Below are 20,669 nucleotides of genomic sequence, written 5' to 3' on the forward strand. Positions count from 1 at the left end.
GATCAGATGTCAAACAAACAGCTTTGTCCTGGTGTCAGTCAACTTTCTAAATGATGGAATTGCAAGGGAAAGTGTACTCATTGGTATTGGTGCTGGTTCATTATTGTCACATGTACGTGCCATCCAGACGGATCATGTCATACATAATTATATCAAAGTAGTAAAAAGGAAAACAGAATGCAGAATACAGTGTGACAGTTAGAGAAAGTGCAGTGCAGTCCAAGCAGCTCCGTCATACTTCTGACTTGTGTCTTGCAGATGGTGAAAAGACTTTGCCACAGAACATCCAGCCTCTGGCCTGCTCTTGAAGCAATGTAATTGAAGTGTGAGTTCCAATTAAATTTCTGGTCAATGGTGCCTCAAATGACAATGCAGAATTCAGTTTCACTTTGTATCAGAGTGGAATATGATCATCCTGGGCTGCTCATCCACTGCCTTAACCACCCCATACAAAAATGTTGACTGACCAGAAACTCCAAGGCCATAATTAGAATAAGATTTGTGTTAGTACACGTCTAGATAAGAACACCTGCAGAAACAAGATGACTGCAGGCTATGAGCAACACGCAAACTGTTGTATTGTGGAGTGAGGGAACATTCCACTCGTCTACTACTGGGGAAAATAAAGAAAGATTCAACAAAACAAATCCTGGGTTTGCCTTCCTCTGGAATTTCAGATATACATTTCCTAAGAGACAACTTGTTGCACTTTAACATTACATTCTCATTATTGAGTATTATGGCTGAAATGGGTTTATGAAGGTTGAATACTTATCAGAAACAATGTTACCGAAAAGCTATTAAGGCACCATTAACACAAGGGAAAGGTTGCCACAGGGAGATTAAACAGCAACACATCATGGTAATTGATTAGCACTTTATGTAATGTTTGAAATTTTGCAGCCATGGGGAGGATACAACGTGTTTGTAATTATTTATTGGAGGTTAGGCAAGTTTGCTTTAAAGTGTTAATGTGGAAAAAAATTATTTAAATGAGCTGAAATTATAACTGATCTTGATTTTTTTATCCTCTCAAGTGTTTTTTTTTCCATTCCTGCTCTTGGTCTTGCAAGATTAGCTGTCATCTATTACACTGCATGAGTGAGGAAAATGGGAACTCTCACCTTGTATTGCTTCAAAAAGGAGCAGAGGAGATCACTACACTGTCCTGGTGAATACTTACACTTTTACCAATATCACTATGAAACAGGTTTATTGGGCATCATCACAAGGGGGTTTGTAGGTCTTTGCTATATACAAATTGCCTGCCAGATTTCTCATATTTACAATAGTGCTCACAATTAACAAGCACATCACTAAGTACTTCTAGATATACTGAAATCACGTAAGATTTCAAAATCATGCAAAACCCTCTTTACTTTTCTGAAGAATGGGAAAATAGAAAAATATTGTAAATGGAGGCCCTGTCACAAACTGCAGAGAGATATGAATAATATTCTAAAAGTGTTCCATTTTATCTAACCGAGTTTTTTCCTGAAGTGAACAGGAGGGAAAAGAGGATCATTTTCCTTTTAAACAAACAAATATTTCATGTGTTGGATGTTTCCAAGAAGTGCCTTATTTTGATTACTGAGGCCTCTGAAGTATATCCCCACCATTGCAAAAAGTTTTGTTATTAAAGTGTTTATGGCATTCTGAAGTTTAACTTTGCTACAATAACCAGTGGAGATTTATCGTTAGGTCTGTGGGAGAACAGATGAATCTACACAGAATTCACTGTCCAATGAGACAGGACAAAAGAAGTACAACAAAGCACACAGCATGAATGACCACATAAAATAAGTAAAGAACTGTGGCAGTAGCTAAATAAAAAAAGGAAAGAAAAGCCTTATAGTTCTGGCATGCTTCATTCACTAATTAATAGGTACAGATCTGATTCAGTCAATCTACTTACCTGAAATAGGAAGGGCCAGTGATGGTGAAGTGGAAACCACCCTGGGCGATGCATTATCTTCTAAGTAAAAGTGGGCAGTCTGAAAGCATTTCCTGCAGCAAAGAAACAGAATTAAGAGGCCCTTGAACACTGGTGTAACTCTCACAGAATCCGTTTCTAATGTGATGCACTCAAGTGTAACATTCAGAAGGGATTACACTTCACGCTTTAAATGCACAGCAAACTTTACAATGTTTCACTTTTAATCTGTATGAATTATTTAGGACAGGTGACCAAATAACACTGAGGACCTATTTCAGGGAAAGTTAACAGAAAGTTCATTAACAGTAGAGAAAATTATTCTTTTTTCATCTCTGAGACAGTGCGTACAGAATTCTATTTACCCCCATCTGATGTACAAGAGAGAGTAAGGATTGGATGTCATCATTAAAGCATTGGGATGACCCAAGGAAATGACTGTTCCAGGATGACACAGTATAGCACCCCAGCTCCATCCACAAATTGCTCTTCTTGAATGTATTTGAGAGAACTCCTCCTAACAAGCAACTCTTCTAATTATTGTATCTGACCATTAAGAAAACAGCAACTGTGTCCTGTAACAAAGTAGTGAAGAACTTTGAATCTAATACAGGAGTGTCCATAGCTAAGTTTACAAAACTGGGGATAAAGTATAATGATAACATGGGACTCACAGCCAATTAAAGAAAAGCCCGCTGCTTCTAGCAGATGGCTCTGTTCTCACAAGCGTTTTGACAAGCGAATGCAGATGAAAGGCACCTTAGATATGACCCAACAAATGCTGCACACAGCCCGTTCTCACAGGATGAACGTGAGATTCAAAATCAGTCACCAATGACAGCTGGTGTATCTGCATCAAGGGAGTTTAGACAGAGCGAAAAAATATTTACTGTCAAGAGCACAGGTGTAGGGAGCATGATCCCCAATGAATATAAAAGGTGGGAGGAAGTTGTTTTATCAAATTCAACTCCTAACCAAAGGATAAACAGCCTATATATTTGACATAAAGCAATTCAGTGCCATAAATAAATATCAATGTTGTTCTAAGGAATTATTATAAATGTCAGCTTGAAATAACATTTTCAATTAAAACTTATATTACATTTTCATTGTTATTCCATATAATCTTTTATCCAGAATTTCAATGCTAGCATTTTATCTGCATGTAGTACACCAACCACTTTCATCTAGACTGATCTACCCTGGCTCTCAAGTCATCAATGTTCAGATGTAAAATTCTCAGCTGCGTATTTATATTCCTCACCTTCCCTCCCCCACCCACCCCTCACCTCTGCTTTGTACTTGACCATGACTCACTTCAGTATTCTCCGTCCCTACAAACACAACCTGCCACCAAAGCCATCTGCTTCCCTCAGCAGCCTGGTTCAACCCATCGCAAGAACACAAGGAAAAATGAGCAGGAGTAGGCCATCAGGCTCTTCAAGACTGCCCCACTATTTAATATGATCTATGCTGGCCTCAGCTCCTGCGTCAGTTCCCCATACCCCTCTATTCCTCAATCTATTAAATCTTTATTCACCTCCACTTTAAATACTTCTCATGATCCAGCTTCCACCACCCACCGGGGCAGAGTGTTCCGGAGACTCACCACCCTCTGAAGAGAAATTTTTAAGTACTTCAGTGTTAAATGACTGGCACCTTGTAATTGTCTCCTTGTTCGTGACTCTCCCACTAGTGAAAACATCCTATCAACCCTGTCAAGTCCCCTCAGGATCTTATATATTTGAATGAGGTTGCCCCTCATGCTTCTAAACTCCAGGGAATACAGGCCCAAACTATTTAGTCTCTCTTGGTCAACAGCCCTCTTATTCCAGTAATTAGTCTGGTGAATGTCCTTTGTACTGCCTCCAATGTTACTCTGTCCTTTTTTTTTAGGTAAGGGGACCAAAACTGTACACAGTATTCCAGGTGAGGCCTCACCAACACCCTGTACAATTGCCAATTTTTAAACTCCAACCCCTTTGCAATGAAGGACAAAATGCCGTTTGCCTTCTTAACTACCTGTTGGACCTGCCTGCTAACTTCTTGTGATTTCATGCACTGGAACACCTAGAACCGTCTGCATTTCATTCACTTTCAGTCTCTCTCCATTTAAAAATAACCGGCCCATTGATTTTTCTCACTGAAATGCATGAGCTTGCACTTCCCCACATTATACTCATTTGCCAGTTTTTTTGTAAACTGTTGCAGAATCATGGCAACCTTATCACAACAAGCCCTTCCACTTATTATCATATCATGAACAAATTTGCAAACCTTACATACTGTTCCTTCCTCCAGGTCATTCATGTAAATAGTGAAAAACTTCAGGCCAAGAGCTCCCTTTATCACACTGTTGGCAGTCAAGTTTCCAATTTTCTACTTTCCACTCCCTGGAGTTTTCAAACACCTTCACATGTTCAACTTTCTCTTTCTTTTTAAGATCCTCTCTAAAACAAGTTGCGGTAAAGCATTCCAATAGCACAGGAAAAGCAAACGTATTTATTATAGTTTTTGGCCCCAAATGGTTGTTCAATTCTGACTGCAATTGACACTGAGGGTGTTTGGTCTAGTTCACTTGTCTATTGGATAGATGGCCAAATTTATGATCACCTAACTTAATGTCTACATCATTGAATTCAGTGTCAAAATTTTGTTAGATTGTACACTTAAAGTGCTTTGGGATGTTTTACAAGGTATTTTTATTGTTGTTGTTCTGACTTTGTGTATACTGCCTGACATCAATTGTGATTGGTAATAATATAGTCATGTAATGCAGTAACCTACATTTGATAGAAGACAGACTCTGTTTAAAGTCACATTGGGCATGGCTCCCCTACATCCTCCTTACTGTTCTGTTGGTAGGACTGGACTTTTTCAGTTTTTGTTTGTTTATTTGGAGGGTTATTTTGTGATTTTATTAGTGTTAGGCAAAATCAAGTATCTCCGATAATTAAAAATTTTTAGTTGAGAAACACATTTACTTTCAGTCTGCACAAGTACAACTAAATTGAAATTGGCAATAATAACAAAGAATGATGCGTAGTTGGGTAGCTATAAAGAGTTATAGAACTTCTAATAACAAGATTAGAAAGTCATTAAATAATTTTGTAAACAAGGTCCTGAGGACAAACGATCAGTCACATGTAGGAGTTCAGACACAAGACATAAATAGGCAATATTAAACGTGCACCAGGCTACAATGTAAGACACTCCTCATACCCTACAGAAAGATGCCTTTTCAACCATCTTGTGGAGATGAGCATAAATATTCCAAGGCCAAGGGCAACATTTCACTTGCAAACTTTGAAAGCTGAGCTTGCAGAATTGAAACACTATCAACATTATCAATTTATCAGGGTGTACTTTAAACTGTTAACGGATGAATCATTTTAAATAGCATAAGGGACAATAACAAATTACATTATCTGTTGGGATCTTTGCAATCATAATAATTATTTTAAAAGTGCAGGCTGAATAAAATGAATTTTTGTACAAATATTGCAAAGGAAAGATGACTGTGGGCCTGCACCTCCTTGGCTTGTTTCAATTAAATGCCCTCTCTTGTAAACGGCAGGCTGTTTCAAGGTGTTGTAAGCACAGAGTGCCTCACCTCAGCACTGTCTGTTGAAACCCAAGCCCTGAGGAACTGAGAGAAAGAAAGATTCTATGCTTTTATTTATTACATTTCAATCATTTTCAGAGGATTGACACCATCCTCTGGTGCACTTTGAAAATCATATTAACTTAAAACTTACCACCGTCTACAAGGTCACCACCAACATGCCACTGTAAAGCATATCCACAGGTAAATGGGATTCATCCGTAGTGTAAATAGGCATTTTGAAAGCAACATACAACCAACTGAGAAAGCCTTCTCTTCTTCCTTGGCAGTTCCTCAGATCAAGGATAACTTTCCATTCAGCAGGTCAGACAACATCTTTGGAAAGAGAAAATGCTGTTTCTCTTTCCACAGATATCGTCTGACCTACTGAACGCTTCTGCCATCTTCTGATCCGATTTCAGATTTGCAGCTTCCACAATTTTTTGACTTTCATTTGCTTCCATTCAGATTCCCAGGGTTCCGAGGTGGCGGATGAGACCCACGTGGGGCCCGATGTCTCTGCCACAGGTGGGGCAGGGGCTGCGTGATGGGGAAGGTGGGTGGGTAGTTTCGAAGGTACTGCACTCCTTCCTCCATCCACCTTTCTTCCATGTGCTCCTGATGAAGAGACTGAAGGTTCTCAGTAACTTCCCCGAAGCTCCTTCTCCAGTATGATCAGTTGTGAGCCACGGATTCCCGCAAGTCGATGGGAATATTGTACCTTTTCAAGGAACCTTTGAAAACATCCTTGAAGTGTTTTCTCTGTCCTTGTGGCAAGCACTTTCTGTAGTGAGGCTCAGAGTAGAGTCCCTGGTTTGGGAGTCTGATTTGGGGCATACAAACAAATTGGCCTGCCATCGGAGAAGACCAAGTATAATTACGGCCCCAGTGCTGGGGAAACTGACTCAAGATAGGATGCTGCCATCGTTTTGCTTTTCCTGCCAGTGGTTTTGGAGGATTTTGCAAATGATAGTGATGATGATACATCTCTAGTGCTTTGAAGTGCCTTCTACAGGTGGCCCAAGTTTCTGCACAGGAGGGTGGGGATCACGGCTGCCCAGTAGACTGGGAAATTAGTGCTGGTTTTAAAATGTTTGAACACCGATTTCCCTAAACAGGCAAAGGCTTTGCTGGCACGCTGGAATCAGTGGTAAATTTCATCACTCGTGTCTGCCTTCGATGAGAGTTGGCTCCTGAGATGTGGAAAGTGGTCCAAGGGGAATGGTACACCGGGGTAGCAATCGAGCTGCTGCCACACACCTCCTGTGATCTGGGTTTGATGAGCCCTCGGATGCTGTTCTCTGTGAACACGTGGGTTTCCTCTGAGTCCTCAGTTTCGCCTCACATCCCAAAGATGTGTTGGTAGGTTAACTGGTCGCAGTAAGTTGCCCCTAGTGTAGGTAGGTAGGGAAATAGGACTAGGAAGGAGGGGTGGAGCTGACGGGCAGGTGAGAGAGAACAGGTTAAGGGAAATAAGTAGGGGATTGGGATTGATTAAAATGCTCTGAGAGCCAGCATAGACTTGATGGGCCAAATGGCCTCTTTCTACTTCATGAGAACGCGTGCGAATATATTTTGCAGGGGCTCATCATGGAGCTTTATTGTCAGGGGAGCAAGGTCAGGTTGGTGGAGGAGACAGCACACCGTCTACATCAGGTGGGTGGCTGCCTTCCTCTCGTAGTTTTATGTGGAGGCAGTACTTCCTACCTGGCCTCCGGCTCGCACAATTTGGCCACCAGGACTTGGAGGGTGGGGGTGGGGGAAATCCATTAAGTCAGTTTCAGGTAGCATCAAAAGGCCAAATGAGTGAAGCTGTAAACTCTGCATGATTGCTGGCATGGAATTTTATTGGTTAAAGAAATAAAAGAAAAGCTCTTTTTACCATTTGGCCTCCAGGACTGTTTTCTGCTGTTTATTTGTAAAACCTGAAAAATTCAAATTCTAAGTATTTCCTACAAAAATAAACCTGTCCTTGATTTTCTATTTGACTACTTCACCATTGGCCAAAAATAAAGTTAATGCCAGAGTTAATTGGAAGCCATTCAGCCCTAGCTGGATAGAATTTACATTATCATATCATCAATACTCATGGTTTGCAGTTTTCAGGAAGTCTCTGATGTGCAAGGTCTAGTTGTTCAAGGTAGCAAGTAGCTTAAAGTACTGATCGAAAGTCAATGGATCAAGCCATCATATTCATTACTGGATCTTCTGGAATACTCCAATGCTTCCCTCCCTGTTCGCTATTATCATTTATATCTCCTCTAGCTCCCGAATTGGTCATTATTTCACCAATTATTCTCATTACTATTCCCTTTCATCTTGCACTACGATCACTTCTGTCATCTCCTGTTCCTCACCTTATTATTTTTATTTCTTCATTCCCTCTTCCTTTTTCAAATCTGTTCATCATAATGAACATATTGGGGAAACTGAGGGAACAGGACATAATTTTAAGGAGATTGGAGGAAGGTATAAGGGGGATGTCAGAGGTAAGTTTTTTTTTCACACAGACAGTGGTGGGTGCGTGGAACGCACTGCTGGCAGAGGTTGTAGGGGCAGCTATATTAGGGACATTTTCTTAGGTAGCCACAGAAATGACAGAAAAAATGGAGGGGTATGTGGGAGGGAAGGGTTATACAGAACTTAGAGCAGGATAAAACGTTGGCACAACATCGTGGGCCGAAGGGCCTGTACTGGGCTGTAGTGTTCTATGTTCATTTGGAATATCTTTCCTGAAACAACAGGGCCCTGAGGTGACAAGTGCAGATGCTGCCTGAGCACTGAGTGCTTCCAATATATCTGGCTCTTATCTCAGATAACTAGCAGCTGTGGCACCAGCCCACACTGAGGCATAAATGCGACTTCAATAAATAAAATGGGACAAGCAGACTTGGTTACCGTGGTCCTAGACAGAACAGATCATATTTAAAATTGTCCATTTTTTTGCTGAGCTGTTAAATATCATTTCAATTAAGTATGCTTGTTCCTGAAATTTGGTTTAACAAATTTCATGAGAAGCAAATACGTGCACAGTCCTGCTCGCACACGCACACAAGCACACACATGCAAACGCTGTTTTCCTGATGAATAGCAGCTGGAGGAAAATCATCAAAACATATTCTCCTGAACACTGACTGTAATATACTTTGCAAAATATCCATCTGCTCTATTTAATTGTCCATCCGCAGCAAGGCTATGTGCTAAGTGTTGATAAGTAAGCTTCCTGCTAATTATCACCCTATTAAAAAGAAATAAGCACTGACAGTCATTCCTGTATGGTCTAGCAGTTGTATCTTTGGTACTTATCAAACTACCAGATCATTTCATTGACACCTTTCCTCTGTGGCTGAAGGAATGAATTCTCGATGGCCAGATCTCTAGATTTTTGTATCATGAAGCCTTTAATCATTTTTACAAGCGGAAAGGCAAACCAGGGGATAGTGTCAATCCTCTGAAAATGATTGAAATGTAATAAATAAAAGAATAGAATCTTGTTTTTTTCTCAATTCCTCAGGGCTTGGGTTTCAACAGACAGTATTAAGGTGAGGCACTGTGTGCTTACAAAACTTTGAAACAGCCTGTCTCTTACAAGGGCAGACATACGATTGAAACAAGTCAAGGAGGTGCAGGCCCACAGTCACATTCATTTGCAATATTTGTGCAAAAATTCATTTTACTCAGTTTGCATTTAAAAACAATTATCAATATTATTAAGATTGCAAAGATCCCAGCAGATAATGCTATTTGTCATTGTCCCTTTATGCTATTTAAAATGATCCATCTGTTTACAGTATAAAATACACCCTTATTCTGCAAGGTCACCTTCCAAGGTTTGCAAGTGAAATGTTGTCCTTGGTCTTGGAATATTTATGCTCACCTTCACAAGTTGGAAGGAAAGGCACCTTTCTGTAGAGTACAATAAGTGTGTTACATTGTAGCCTGGTACACATTTTATGTCTTGTGTCTGAACTCCTACATCTGATGGATTGTCCTCAGGACCTTGTTTACAAAATAATTTAATGACTTTCTAATCTTATTATTAAAAGTGTTTTAACCCTTTACAGTTGCCTAATTACATATCATTCTTTGCTCATCAATTTTACGTACAATTTTCTCCCATCCTTAAAAACATCCTTATACAACATCTTACATGTCCTTTGGACATCTCAGAGTGCTTCTGGTGAATCAACACTTTTGGAAATTCTTCTATGGTTGCAAATCAGTGTTGCCTTGTTTTCTGTCACCCATCTTCCATTGTTAAAAGTCATTCCTTGCTTGTGAATGCTAATGAGGAGCCTATTGACAAATCACAAGCCAAACCTCATATCATTCTCTTCCAGATAGGCACAGCTCAAGTAGGGGTGATTCAACAATGTTACAGAATTAGTTACTTTTCCTAATTCCCTAAGCAGAGACCATTGGAAGCACTTAAAGCATTCCCATTGTGGTTCTGATTGAGGTGGCCATACTAGACATAGAATAAAATGGGGATTGAAGTGTCTGCATTTCACTGTGGACAGTTTAATCCCCATGCAATTGTGTATCAGGTAAGGTGATCTCACCTTCTAAAGCAGTTTCAATCAACCCAACATTAAAAGGAGAGCAGCACTGCAGAAAAGGTACAATGATGATTCTACAGGATCTTACAACAGAGAAGATGCAATAATAATAATTATGGCCGTGTCACAAGCAAAAACAAGAAGGGGACGTGGCCTTAATGAAGTGCTCAGAAATATGATAATGTCAGCAGTGGAAAGTTACTTCCACTGGTGAGTGGATTAAGGACGATTGCGACTGGAAGAACAAAGAAGACTATGGGATAATTTTCCAGGCATTGCAATATACAACCATTGAATCTGAGGATTAGATAAACACTTGAAGAAGGAATACTTAAGTAGTATAAAGAAAGAGCTAAGAACTAGGATATGAGTAGATGGTTGAGATGTGGACGAGACACTTGAATAAGTTCCTATAATTCTGCAAAGAGCTTTTACAGTGTGACACATGCTTCATTCATAATTTGATGAAACAGATCTTTGCGAATAACAGAATCAAAGGAGTAATTATTTACTGTCACTGAATAATTGATTACAACTATGAGACAACATTTCTGTATTGCCTCCAAGAACTAAATCTTATGAAACCGCGCACCTCACCATAATTATTGGCCAGAACAGTGCCAAACTACTGCTGGAACATACAACACATTGGGGCTAACCATGATTTACAGCAACCAGCGAGGAGAAATTGGAACTTAGTTCACATCTGGAAAACAGGTGCAGAGTAATGAATTGACCTGTACGATCGGTACGCAAGACAAGTTTTTCACTGTACCTTGGTACAAGTGACAATAATACACCAATACCAATACCAAGTTTCAGAATCAGAAATGGGGTGCAACCTCCTGTGCTGGATAAACCCTGAGAAATTAGTCAGGGAAATTTTTGGCATTGGAGACACCTACCTTAAACAGTTTGCAGAATGACTTCTTTATCTAAATTAGCATCCGACTTTGATAATATGATCTAGGTATTAAATAGGTCAGCAACTAGCAAAATTGATATCTTGGAAACTAATTCTCCCAGGGCTAGGAAATCTTAACAAACAAGTTTATTGGGCTGCTGAAACAGGTACATGTAGGTTTTTGCTTTGTGGGGACAGAAGAACCAGAGTTGAGAAAGGGAAATGCAGGATGCCATAGCTCTGAGATCAGCCCCTGCAGCATTGTCTCACCTCCTTCACATTAACCTCTGGCCAATGCAACCAACTCACATTTTTGCTGCAAGTATCAGATGCTCAACTGAAATCCATTATTTAAATGCTGATTTTGGCATGAGCCTCTTGTTGGCATGGATGGGCACTGATTTGCACTTAGGGTGTGTTCCATTCTTCCCCATTGTCCTGTTTAAAGATCTTCTACAAGCTACCGGGGGGGGGGGGGGGGGGGGGGAGGAATTGGTGTAATATGTCAGTGAGATAAAAATTTTAATTTACATTCAAATTTAGTGGGTCTTATTGCCAAGTTACACTGGCAAATTCCATTTAGTGGGAATGGTGACTAAAATCGAGCACTGGGATTAAGCCTCAAGGCTATGAAGTTTAGAGTGGTGAGGATGGAGTCAGCTTTTATTAGTAGAAAAACTATGAAGGCCATTAATAGGGTTAAGAGGTTAGAAATATTGCTAAACAGCTCAAAAGTATCTTGCTTAAGTCAGTGAGGATTGACCGGAGGCTCTTAAATATCACTCAAAGACAGGTTGAACTAGCTGAACTAACGGAAATCTGATCATAACTGATGTTCATTTGCCGTGGAACAAAACATCAAGCTTTGTCTCACAAACGATTGGTTAATCCACTAGCAGTTGCAAGCAATCCCATGACTCAAGAAGCTCAATAGACCTGAATTTGTGACATACAGGTAAACCTCCAGTAGAAATAACTCCAGTAGCACTGCAGCAACTGAACATGAAATAGAGTTGGTAATCTTAAAATATTTGCATTTTTATTAAACCCATTATAACCCATGTGTTATACATGTCTTTTCATTTAGTTTGAAAACATTGTGACTGTTATAAAGGCAGATGGACAGCAAGAGCCCAGGAAAAGGATCAGATCATCTATTTTGGTTGAGCCATGAAAGGTGGAACTAGATCACAGCTGAAATTCTTCCTCTTCAAGGATAGTCCATTTGGATCTTGGTGTAGGTCATTTTTGTAAAGGCATAACCTGCCTCTGTAGCTTATTGGAACATCATCCTAAATTATACCTTGACATCTTGCAGGAGGGCTTGAACTGTTCCCTTCCAATCCAGAGGCAAAGGTGCTAACAATTGAGCCAAACTAACACAGTTATTCTTCAATTGTAACTGCATAGGGTCATTTGAAGTATGATCAGACAATTTAGTTATTAATTAATGTGTGTAATTTCACTTCACTGGCACAGGGCTGGCAAGGAAGAATTAAATCTCAATGACAAGGAGGTAAAATAAATGAGATGCTGCAGTACTGGATCTGTAGATCACTTACAGTCTTAACAGTGCCAAATGCTCTGCTACATTAAATTATGAAAGCAAAACCAAGGAGAAGCAGCATGAAGGACAAATGGGATTATAAAAACTACACAGAAAAATCCACATTACAATCATTTCAACAAAATTTTAAATCAGCAACATTCAATGTTCAATTATTCAGCCTGTGAGATGGACATCGTACATTCAAATATACTCTTCATATGCCAACTAATCCATGAGTAGTTTTGTTTAAAACCCTCATGAAGTAATTAAATAATATGGAGACACAAGAGAGTGCAGATGCTGGAATCAGGAGCAAAACATAAACACTGAATTCTCCAACTTCCGGTAAACTGCTCCCCCCTGTCCTTTTTCTCTCTCTTCCTGATCTACCCAGTTCTTTGTTCACCCACCCCAGCACCCCCATCACCCTGATTCTTTCCCATCTTCCACCCACCCGTCCACCAGGCCTTAAATGTTGTTAAAGGCTTCTGGCCTTTGCAAGGCAAGAACAGGGTGAATAACTAGCAGGAAGGAACATAAGGCTCAAGAGCGTACATGGAGTTTGAATAGATCTTTGCTTCAACTTTGACTTTGATTATGGTGCAGGTCCAGAGATGATTCTGACATGAAGAATCAAACTGATAATGGCGATTAGAAATTCCTGGGCTATAAGGAGAGAGTTAAAAATGTTTGAAAGATCACAGGGTGAGTGCAGATGGTAAAGGAAATTGTATAAATTCCTTTATGTTCCTGCCAAGGCATAGAACGCCAGGGACCAAATGGGTTAGTACAGATGGGTAATCGATGGGCAGCATGGACGCAGTAGGTCTGTTTCTGTGCTGTATGACTCTATAAGATTTAACTAAATGTGGATCAAACCTCCTGAAATAAATGCAATAAATCCTTTAAAGATGACAACTCCAGCAGTTGGGAACTCCCTCAGTATACACTGGTGTGTCAGCCATAATTAGATGCACTGGAATGAGGCTTGAACTCCCATCTTCTGACTCTGAGGTAGTGATAGCACTGAGTCTTAGCTGCCATCCTGTGAAGAATAGCTTCCAACATCAGTCCCTTATTCAGCTTTCTACATTCTGTTGTCCTACTGGCGCAGATTAATTTGAAGTATCTTGTGGGATTTATCTTTTCCAAGTGATCTAGCTATGCTAACAAGGCTCAAGGGAGAACAGATTGAAGTTTGCAAGGTTCTGAGAACTGTAGATAAACTGAAACTAAATGAATTGCCCAACATAAGAGCAAACTCTGTAACTAGAGAATAGAGCCCCAACCTCAAAAGAGAGAATTTCTACAGAAAATTTACAATTAACCACTTATCAGAGAAAGTGGCAGATGTGTATAGAACATATGTAGGGAGCCATGTTGCTGAGTCCTGTAGGAAGATTCAAGAAAGCGCTGATTGGCTTTCTGACAAAAGAATTGCTAAAGATTGTAAAGCTGAGAATGCAATTTGTTATTTTTTGATCAGATGACTGTGACCTTTCTCATCCCAATCAACTTGGTTTGGATGTAGCAAGACAGCATTAATGTGCTGACTTCAAGTCATCACAAAGATGACCCTTACAACCATGAGAAGTGTAGGAGAAGTGGGATGTGAACTCCTTGTTAGTTACCTGCAGACCGCATAGTTGACAACAGTTTACATCAGAAGAAACCCCAGAATTCAGGCATATCCTTTAGACAGATAAATTATTTTGATTTGTTTTAATTCCAAAACAGAGAGTGTGATTGTTTTTTTGCCCCAGTTTGGGTTCATGTAACATTGAATATAAAGCAGCATTCACAGCAATATTCTGCCAAAGCAGATCCTTTGCATCATCTTGTGCAGTAAGTCTCATGTACACTAGGACTTGGCAATTAATTGAGGATGAGTTAAAATGCTTTTCAGGTCAGTTATAGGGAGTGATTAACAAAAGAAAAGATTACTATTAATGAAGCAAGGAAACTGGTATGGAAAAAATAAAGCTTCTATGTCTTTTTTGTAATTTTTTTCTAAAGAGATCAACAACAGTTTATATTTAAGCAGATATTAAATGTGTATTGCACTCACTAGATAGCAAACTTATATACCCAAATATATGTTCCTACATGTATACATACACTCAACCTCCTTTCAAAGGTGGACATTAGACCGTTTTTCAAAAAAATAAACAAAACTAGAATTTGAAACATTTTAGTGTGCTACACAGTTAAATTTCAATTTTAAAAAAATCATTTGCAAAGGCTGGCCATAGATTGCAGAAAGTCTGTGATTTTCCTTCTGAGCCTTCCATGCATCTGGCGCACTAAATTGGTCTGAGTTCTGAATTGTCTTGGATCAGATTATTTAACGATTAGACCAGTGACCAATCACTGTCAACTTTATGCAGTTGTTTTTCCAGTTTGAACATATTGATGAACTTTACCAACCTATATTCAGATGACACTTCCATTTGTTATTTACACTGGAACTTTGGGTATCATTGCCGAGCAGGGGGACATTGAGTGAAGTTGTACAGTACCGAAAGAGTGCTCCTTTGGACTTTGTACAAGTAATGCTGTGCATCCTATACCTGGCCTCTAGGTTCATTATTAAGACACAACAAAGCTCGTCAGGGTCGTCAGAGGCTTAAAAGATTCATCAATATTCTAATCGTTTTAATAAAGGGAATCAATAATCAAAGTTCTGAACATTATCTAGTTATCCTTACAAAAGTGACTTTCTACACCTATTATACTTAAATCAAATTGTGTATCTTCAATGCTGTTGTTACAATCAAAGAGGAACATCATTATCTCACTGAACTTCTGGATATAGCTTTTCAGATAATCAATGTGTCACCAAGTAAATAGTTGCTCAGCCATAAAGACCAGAGAGGTCCTAGATTTGATGCCAAGTCTTCTCAGAGGCATCAAACATCAGCTGGGACACACCATTTGAAATGGTGCCCCTAGGTTAGGCAGGAGAAATGGACACTGATCTAGATTATTATTTTGAAACTGCCAAATGTAAACATGAGTTGGCATTGACTGAGGATAGAACGAACAAACTATGATGACCCAGCATGAAAATTGCTTGCTAACATTTAATGCCAAGGCATATATCATTCCCACTTGAATTCAGGACAAAAGCAAACAGTCCTGGAAAATTACCCTTAGGAGTCTTCCAGGGAGGAAGAGAAAGTAAAAGCTGGAAAAGAAGATTGGTTAATAAATAAAACTGCCAGTTGCAGCTGTACAAACTGGAATTTCAGCAATGAAGCATTTGACATCATTATACTTGCTGCTAAACCTCTCAAAACTTTAACGAATAAAGACATTTATAGTTTGAATGGCCCTAACAAATTGAACTGTAATATTATTAAATTGGGAGCAACACAGAAGATACTGGAGCAACTTAGTGGGTCAGGCAGCATCTGTGGAGGGAAATGGACAGTTGACGTTTGGGGTCGAGACCCTTCATCTGGAATGAAAGATAAGAGGGGAGATGGCCAATATAAAAAAGGTGGAGGGCAGGGGTGGAGCAAGAGCCGGCAGGTGATAAGATGTCTTCATTAGTCACATGTAGACCGAAACACACAGTGAAATGCATCCTTTGCATAGAGTGTTCTGGGGGCAGCCCGCAGGTGTCACCACGCTTCCGGCACCAACATAGCACGCCCACAGCTTCCTAACCCGTACGTCTTTGGAATGTGGGAGGAAACCCGAGCACTGGGAGGAAACCCATGCAGTCTCAGGGAGAACGTACAAACTCCTTATAGACAGCGGTGAGAATTGAACACAGGTCGCTGGCACTGTAATAGTGTTATGCTAACCGCTACACTACCAGGCCTGCCCCTACACTACCAGGCCTGCCCGATGGGTCCAGCTGAGGAGGGGTGATGGGCAGATGGAGGAGGGAAGAGTGGAAAAAGGGACAGAAGCCGGAGGCGATAGGTGGAGGCGACAAAGGGCTGAGGATGATGGAATCTGATAGGAAAGGGAGGTGGGCCAAAGAACCAAATAAGCAGAAGGATTTTGAGGGAGTTGGGATAGTGTTGACAGAGAACTAAGGCTTCATAGGCTTGACTCATCCTGTACAAATGTGCTATTTTACTAATAAAAACAAAAATGCTCAGCAGGTCAGGCAGCGCCTGTGAAAAGAGAAACGATAGATCTGCTGAGCATTTCCAGCATTTTCTGTTTTATTTTAGATGTCAACAAATGAAGATTTCTTGATCTTCACATTGTTTGACTTCCTGATCCACAAAAAGAACAGATTTATGGTAAACTAACAAAATTAATAAGCAAGCAGGCCTCAACATTGGAACTGTCTTGATCATGTGATCTAAATCTTTTGTTTAATCAATGCTTGAATTCAAAGAGAAATGCTGCAATACAAATAGCAAAGTTGCTAAACAGAAGTTACTTCCGAGCAGCTTAAACACAAAGAAACAAGAGCCAGAAGTTTCATGCTATACAATAATTTGTAACCATATCCCCACTGGAAAGCATAAAGTGTATTTGATATTCAGACCAGGCTAAAACAAGATTTATGAAGAGTTGTATCCATGTACATTTAAGGAAATTGCAAATCATTTTTTCCGATTTTCAAAGATATTTATTTCACCTTTCCAGAGCTCTGAAGCTCATACTTCACTATTAATCTTCACCTTGCCATGTTTCCAAGCAGATATTTATCAGCTAGTGGAATGAACATGATTTAACAAGCACTCACCTCCAGTAAACAAGGATAGCTACCAGCAACATCAAACATAGGAAGGTAAGAGCTGACACCACCACAAGAGGGATAATTGCCCTTTTCTCGGTTTCTAAACCAACTGCCAAACCTATACGAGATTCATGGCTGCTGTTACTGGCTTCTGCAGTTGTAAAAAAAAGGAAAAGGATTAAAAACAGTTTACTGTGAGCAAAACCAGAATAAAACAAAAATACACTCATGAAGTTACAATTTCAAATTAACTGTACTTAACTAAGCCACGATGATGGTCGTGAAATGTTACTTACATGACTCCACTTACTAATTTGACAGAAAGTGCCTGCAATTAGTTTCAAGTCAATCATGACAGGCGAATGTGAAGGACAGCAGCAAATGCAGAAGTAACAGCCAGAAACACTATAGTTCCAATCCCACAAAGCCAAACAACTTACCTCACATATATCAAAGCAGAAGGACCTTGAAGGCTGTCAATCAAAGAAGTGCTTCACCTTACTTAAAATGTTAGCATTTTAAATAGCAGTTAGATTTCTGGAAAAAATGCTTCTAATATTAATCCAGACCTGGCATTACAATTGAACAGCATCTCAGTCTGACAATAGAAAATTAGATTGAATTGAAACTCTGGAATTGGCCGTGTGCAAAACATTATAATGGAACATTTTGAGGTGTTTCTAATGGACTTTGCTACTTGCTTAGAAGCAACCAAAAATAATTGAAAATTGCTACCCTCTTATTAGTTGATCTGCCTTGATTTGCTCAAGGACCAAGTAAATGCCCATGTTTCCTGTTATAATGACTTTGCCTCCTTTCCACTCTGGTGCTCCTTAAGTATCTCCACCTTTATATGAACCCTTTTGTTCTCTGCAACTCTCAACAACAAGGTGCTGTCTATTGTTCAGTGTCAAATTTGATTTCTGACTTTTCATAAATCTCTCCTGTTACCTGTGTCGTGACTTATCCCAAATATGTGGCTGCGCAGATCACCTCAATTTCAATGTCTTTGTAAAGAACATTGATCCAGGCTGCCTGATGGAAGCCTTAGGGGTAAGAAACTTGGTTAGGGTGGCTATACCAACAAAGAGTCAGGGTCTGGGCACAGCATGTGTTGATGTTGGAATGGGCGATCACAGCCTCAGCATGAGCTGACATTCACCAATATTTTATCGACGCAACATACAAAGCATCCTATCTGGATGCATCACGGCTTGGTATGGCAACTACTCTGCCCGTGACCGCAAGAAACCACAGAGAGTTGTGGATACAGCTCAGCACATCACGGAAACCAGCTTCCCCTCCATGGACTCTACACATCTCGTTGCTTCGGTAATCAAAGACCCCATCCACCCCGGACATTCTCTCTTCTCCCCTCTCCCATCAGGCAGAAGATACAAAAGCCTGAAAGCATGTACCACCAGGCTCTAGGACAGCTTCTATCCCATTTTTATAAGACTATTGAACGGATCCCGAATACGATAAGATGGACTCTTGACCTCACAACCTACCTCGTTATGACCTTGCACCTTATTGTCTACCTGCACGGCACATTCTCTGTAGGTGTTACACTTTATTCCGTATTCTGTATTGTTTTACCTTGTACTACCTCAGTGCACTGTGTAATGAATTGATCTGTATGAACAGTATGCAACACAAGTTTTTCAGTGTACCCCAAAACATCTGACAATAATAAACCAATTCCAAAACTTGAGATAGGGAAAGGGACTGGCAACATTCTAAGAATGGGGAGGGAGAAGATAACATTTTGTGTTATAAAGTTACAGCAGCTGTGAACTTAACAAGTTACATGTGCAACTGAACCAGGAGGATGTGAAAAAGCCAATGTGCCAGTTTCTGTAAACAATGCCATCTGCTGACAGATGTTGCAAATTACATATTAAAACAAATGTAAAATGGCCATGAGGAACAGCCGCTATAAACCAAATCTTACTCTCAGTTTATGGCAACTGCTCTGAAACTGCAGGATTTACACCGATAAGGTAATTATTCAGTGTATGCTCCCATAGGGCAGCAGATGCCGTAGTTTCACACTTGCAATCTGCACCATGAAGAGTAAAATTCTTGTTTAAGTGAATTGGCCACTTTACAAGTAAAATTACCAATACGTTTCTGATGCAGGTAAACCTGTAATAACTTCTGGTACAGTAATCCACTGACAACATTCTCTCAATTATTTTTCTGGTTACCCCCTCCCCCATTTCTAATCTCCCTCTGACCCCTCCAACCCTGCTGCCCACTCCTCTCTTTGACATACCCATCCTCACCGTCTTAGTCTACTCCCCAACACCCCACTCCCACCATCTCCATCCTCTCTCCAGCCCTTTCCCACACCAATTTTGGGTCTCCAACTACAATCCTCACCCTACTTCTCTTCTCTGCACAATGGTACTTTATCAAGGTGGCCAAGCCAAAAGTTGCTCAGGGCAGTAGTTTGAGAGCCTTTGGTTGATATTATTACATTATAGCAACAACAAAGTACCAAACTGTGCTACCATAGTGGACACTCTAATAACATTTATGTAATGAAAATTATTGGTGGTAACATTTATAACTTCTTATTCAAAACTGCAAGGGCAATTTAAATGTTGGTAGGACTCACATCGAGTTATTTCCATCTTACAAACTTTGCTGTTCTTACTTTCCCTCTAAAAGGGTAACTTCCCATCCACTTTATCACAAGAAAATCGGAATTGTGATTCTAATGTGCTAAAGAAACAAAAATCATGCATGTTTCTGAAAAGTAACATTGACAACGATGAATATCATTGCTCCCTGCACACATACAAATGGCCAAAGACATAAAAGTAATTTGCAGTGATGACCCCACTGGACCACAAAATATCTGTTCTATTTAGTTAAATTCAGACATGCTGTGATGTTGGAACAGATGATTTCATCCCAAAATTAAACAGAGATAACCAAGTCCCATAACCCCTGGAATTCGCATGGCTTGTAATTAATCTCTAATATGGCATTGATACCAAAAAGAAGCCATCAAGAGTTGTATGACTCATCAATTTTCTCTTCCAAAATGCCAACGTAGAAATGGGCCAAGTTTTGCAGGAGTGCCATGTGTGGCTAGTTAGACATAGTTCTAATCTTCAAATCTTAATTCCTTTTAAGATAAAACTTTGCGGAAGTGGGAGCCAACTGTGACACAACATGGATTGTCAGGCATCTGGGTAAAGAATGCAACAAACAGGGCTATCACTTTAACCAAACAACTAGAATTGTTTTGATTATGAAATGGGTGAATTCAGCGACAGATAGGTTAGAGAAAGAGAAATAATAAAAAAAAGTTACTTTGACAGAGATAGAATCACCAGGAACTTGCGGCAAATGTGGTGGGTAACAGCATAGCTGTTAGTGTTTCTGCCACACAGTTTAA

General features: G+C 39.9%; 1 protein-coding gene across 4 annotated transcripts in view; it reads right to left on the reverse strand.

Annotated features, from left to right (window-relative positions):
- Positions 1–20,669, reverse strand: part of ptprz1a (protein tyrosine phosphatase receptor type Z1a) — a 206,266-nt gene that overhangs the window by 40,510 nt on the left and 145,087 nt on the right. For all 4 annotated transcript variants that reach the window (XM_052030166.1, XM_052030164.1, XM_052030165.1 and 1 more), the window contains exons 13-14: positions 17,264–17,408; positions 1,916–2,007 (exon numbers count right to left, since the gene is read on the reverse strand). In XM_052030166.1, the coding sequence (XP_051886126.1) occupies positions 1,916–2,007; positions 17,264–17,408 (237 nt within the window). The remainder of the gene's footprint in view (positions 1–1,915; positions 2,008–17,263; positions 17,409–20,669) is intronic.

The sequence above is a fragment of the Pristis pectinata genome, chromosome 15 (assembly GCF_009764475.1).
Source record: "Pristis pectinata isolate sPriPec2 chromosome 15, sPriPec2.1.pri, whole genome shotgun sequence".
Lineage (NCBI taxonomy): Eukaryota > Metazoa > Chordata > Chondrichthyes > Rhinopristiformes > Pristidae > Pristis > Pristis pectinata.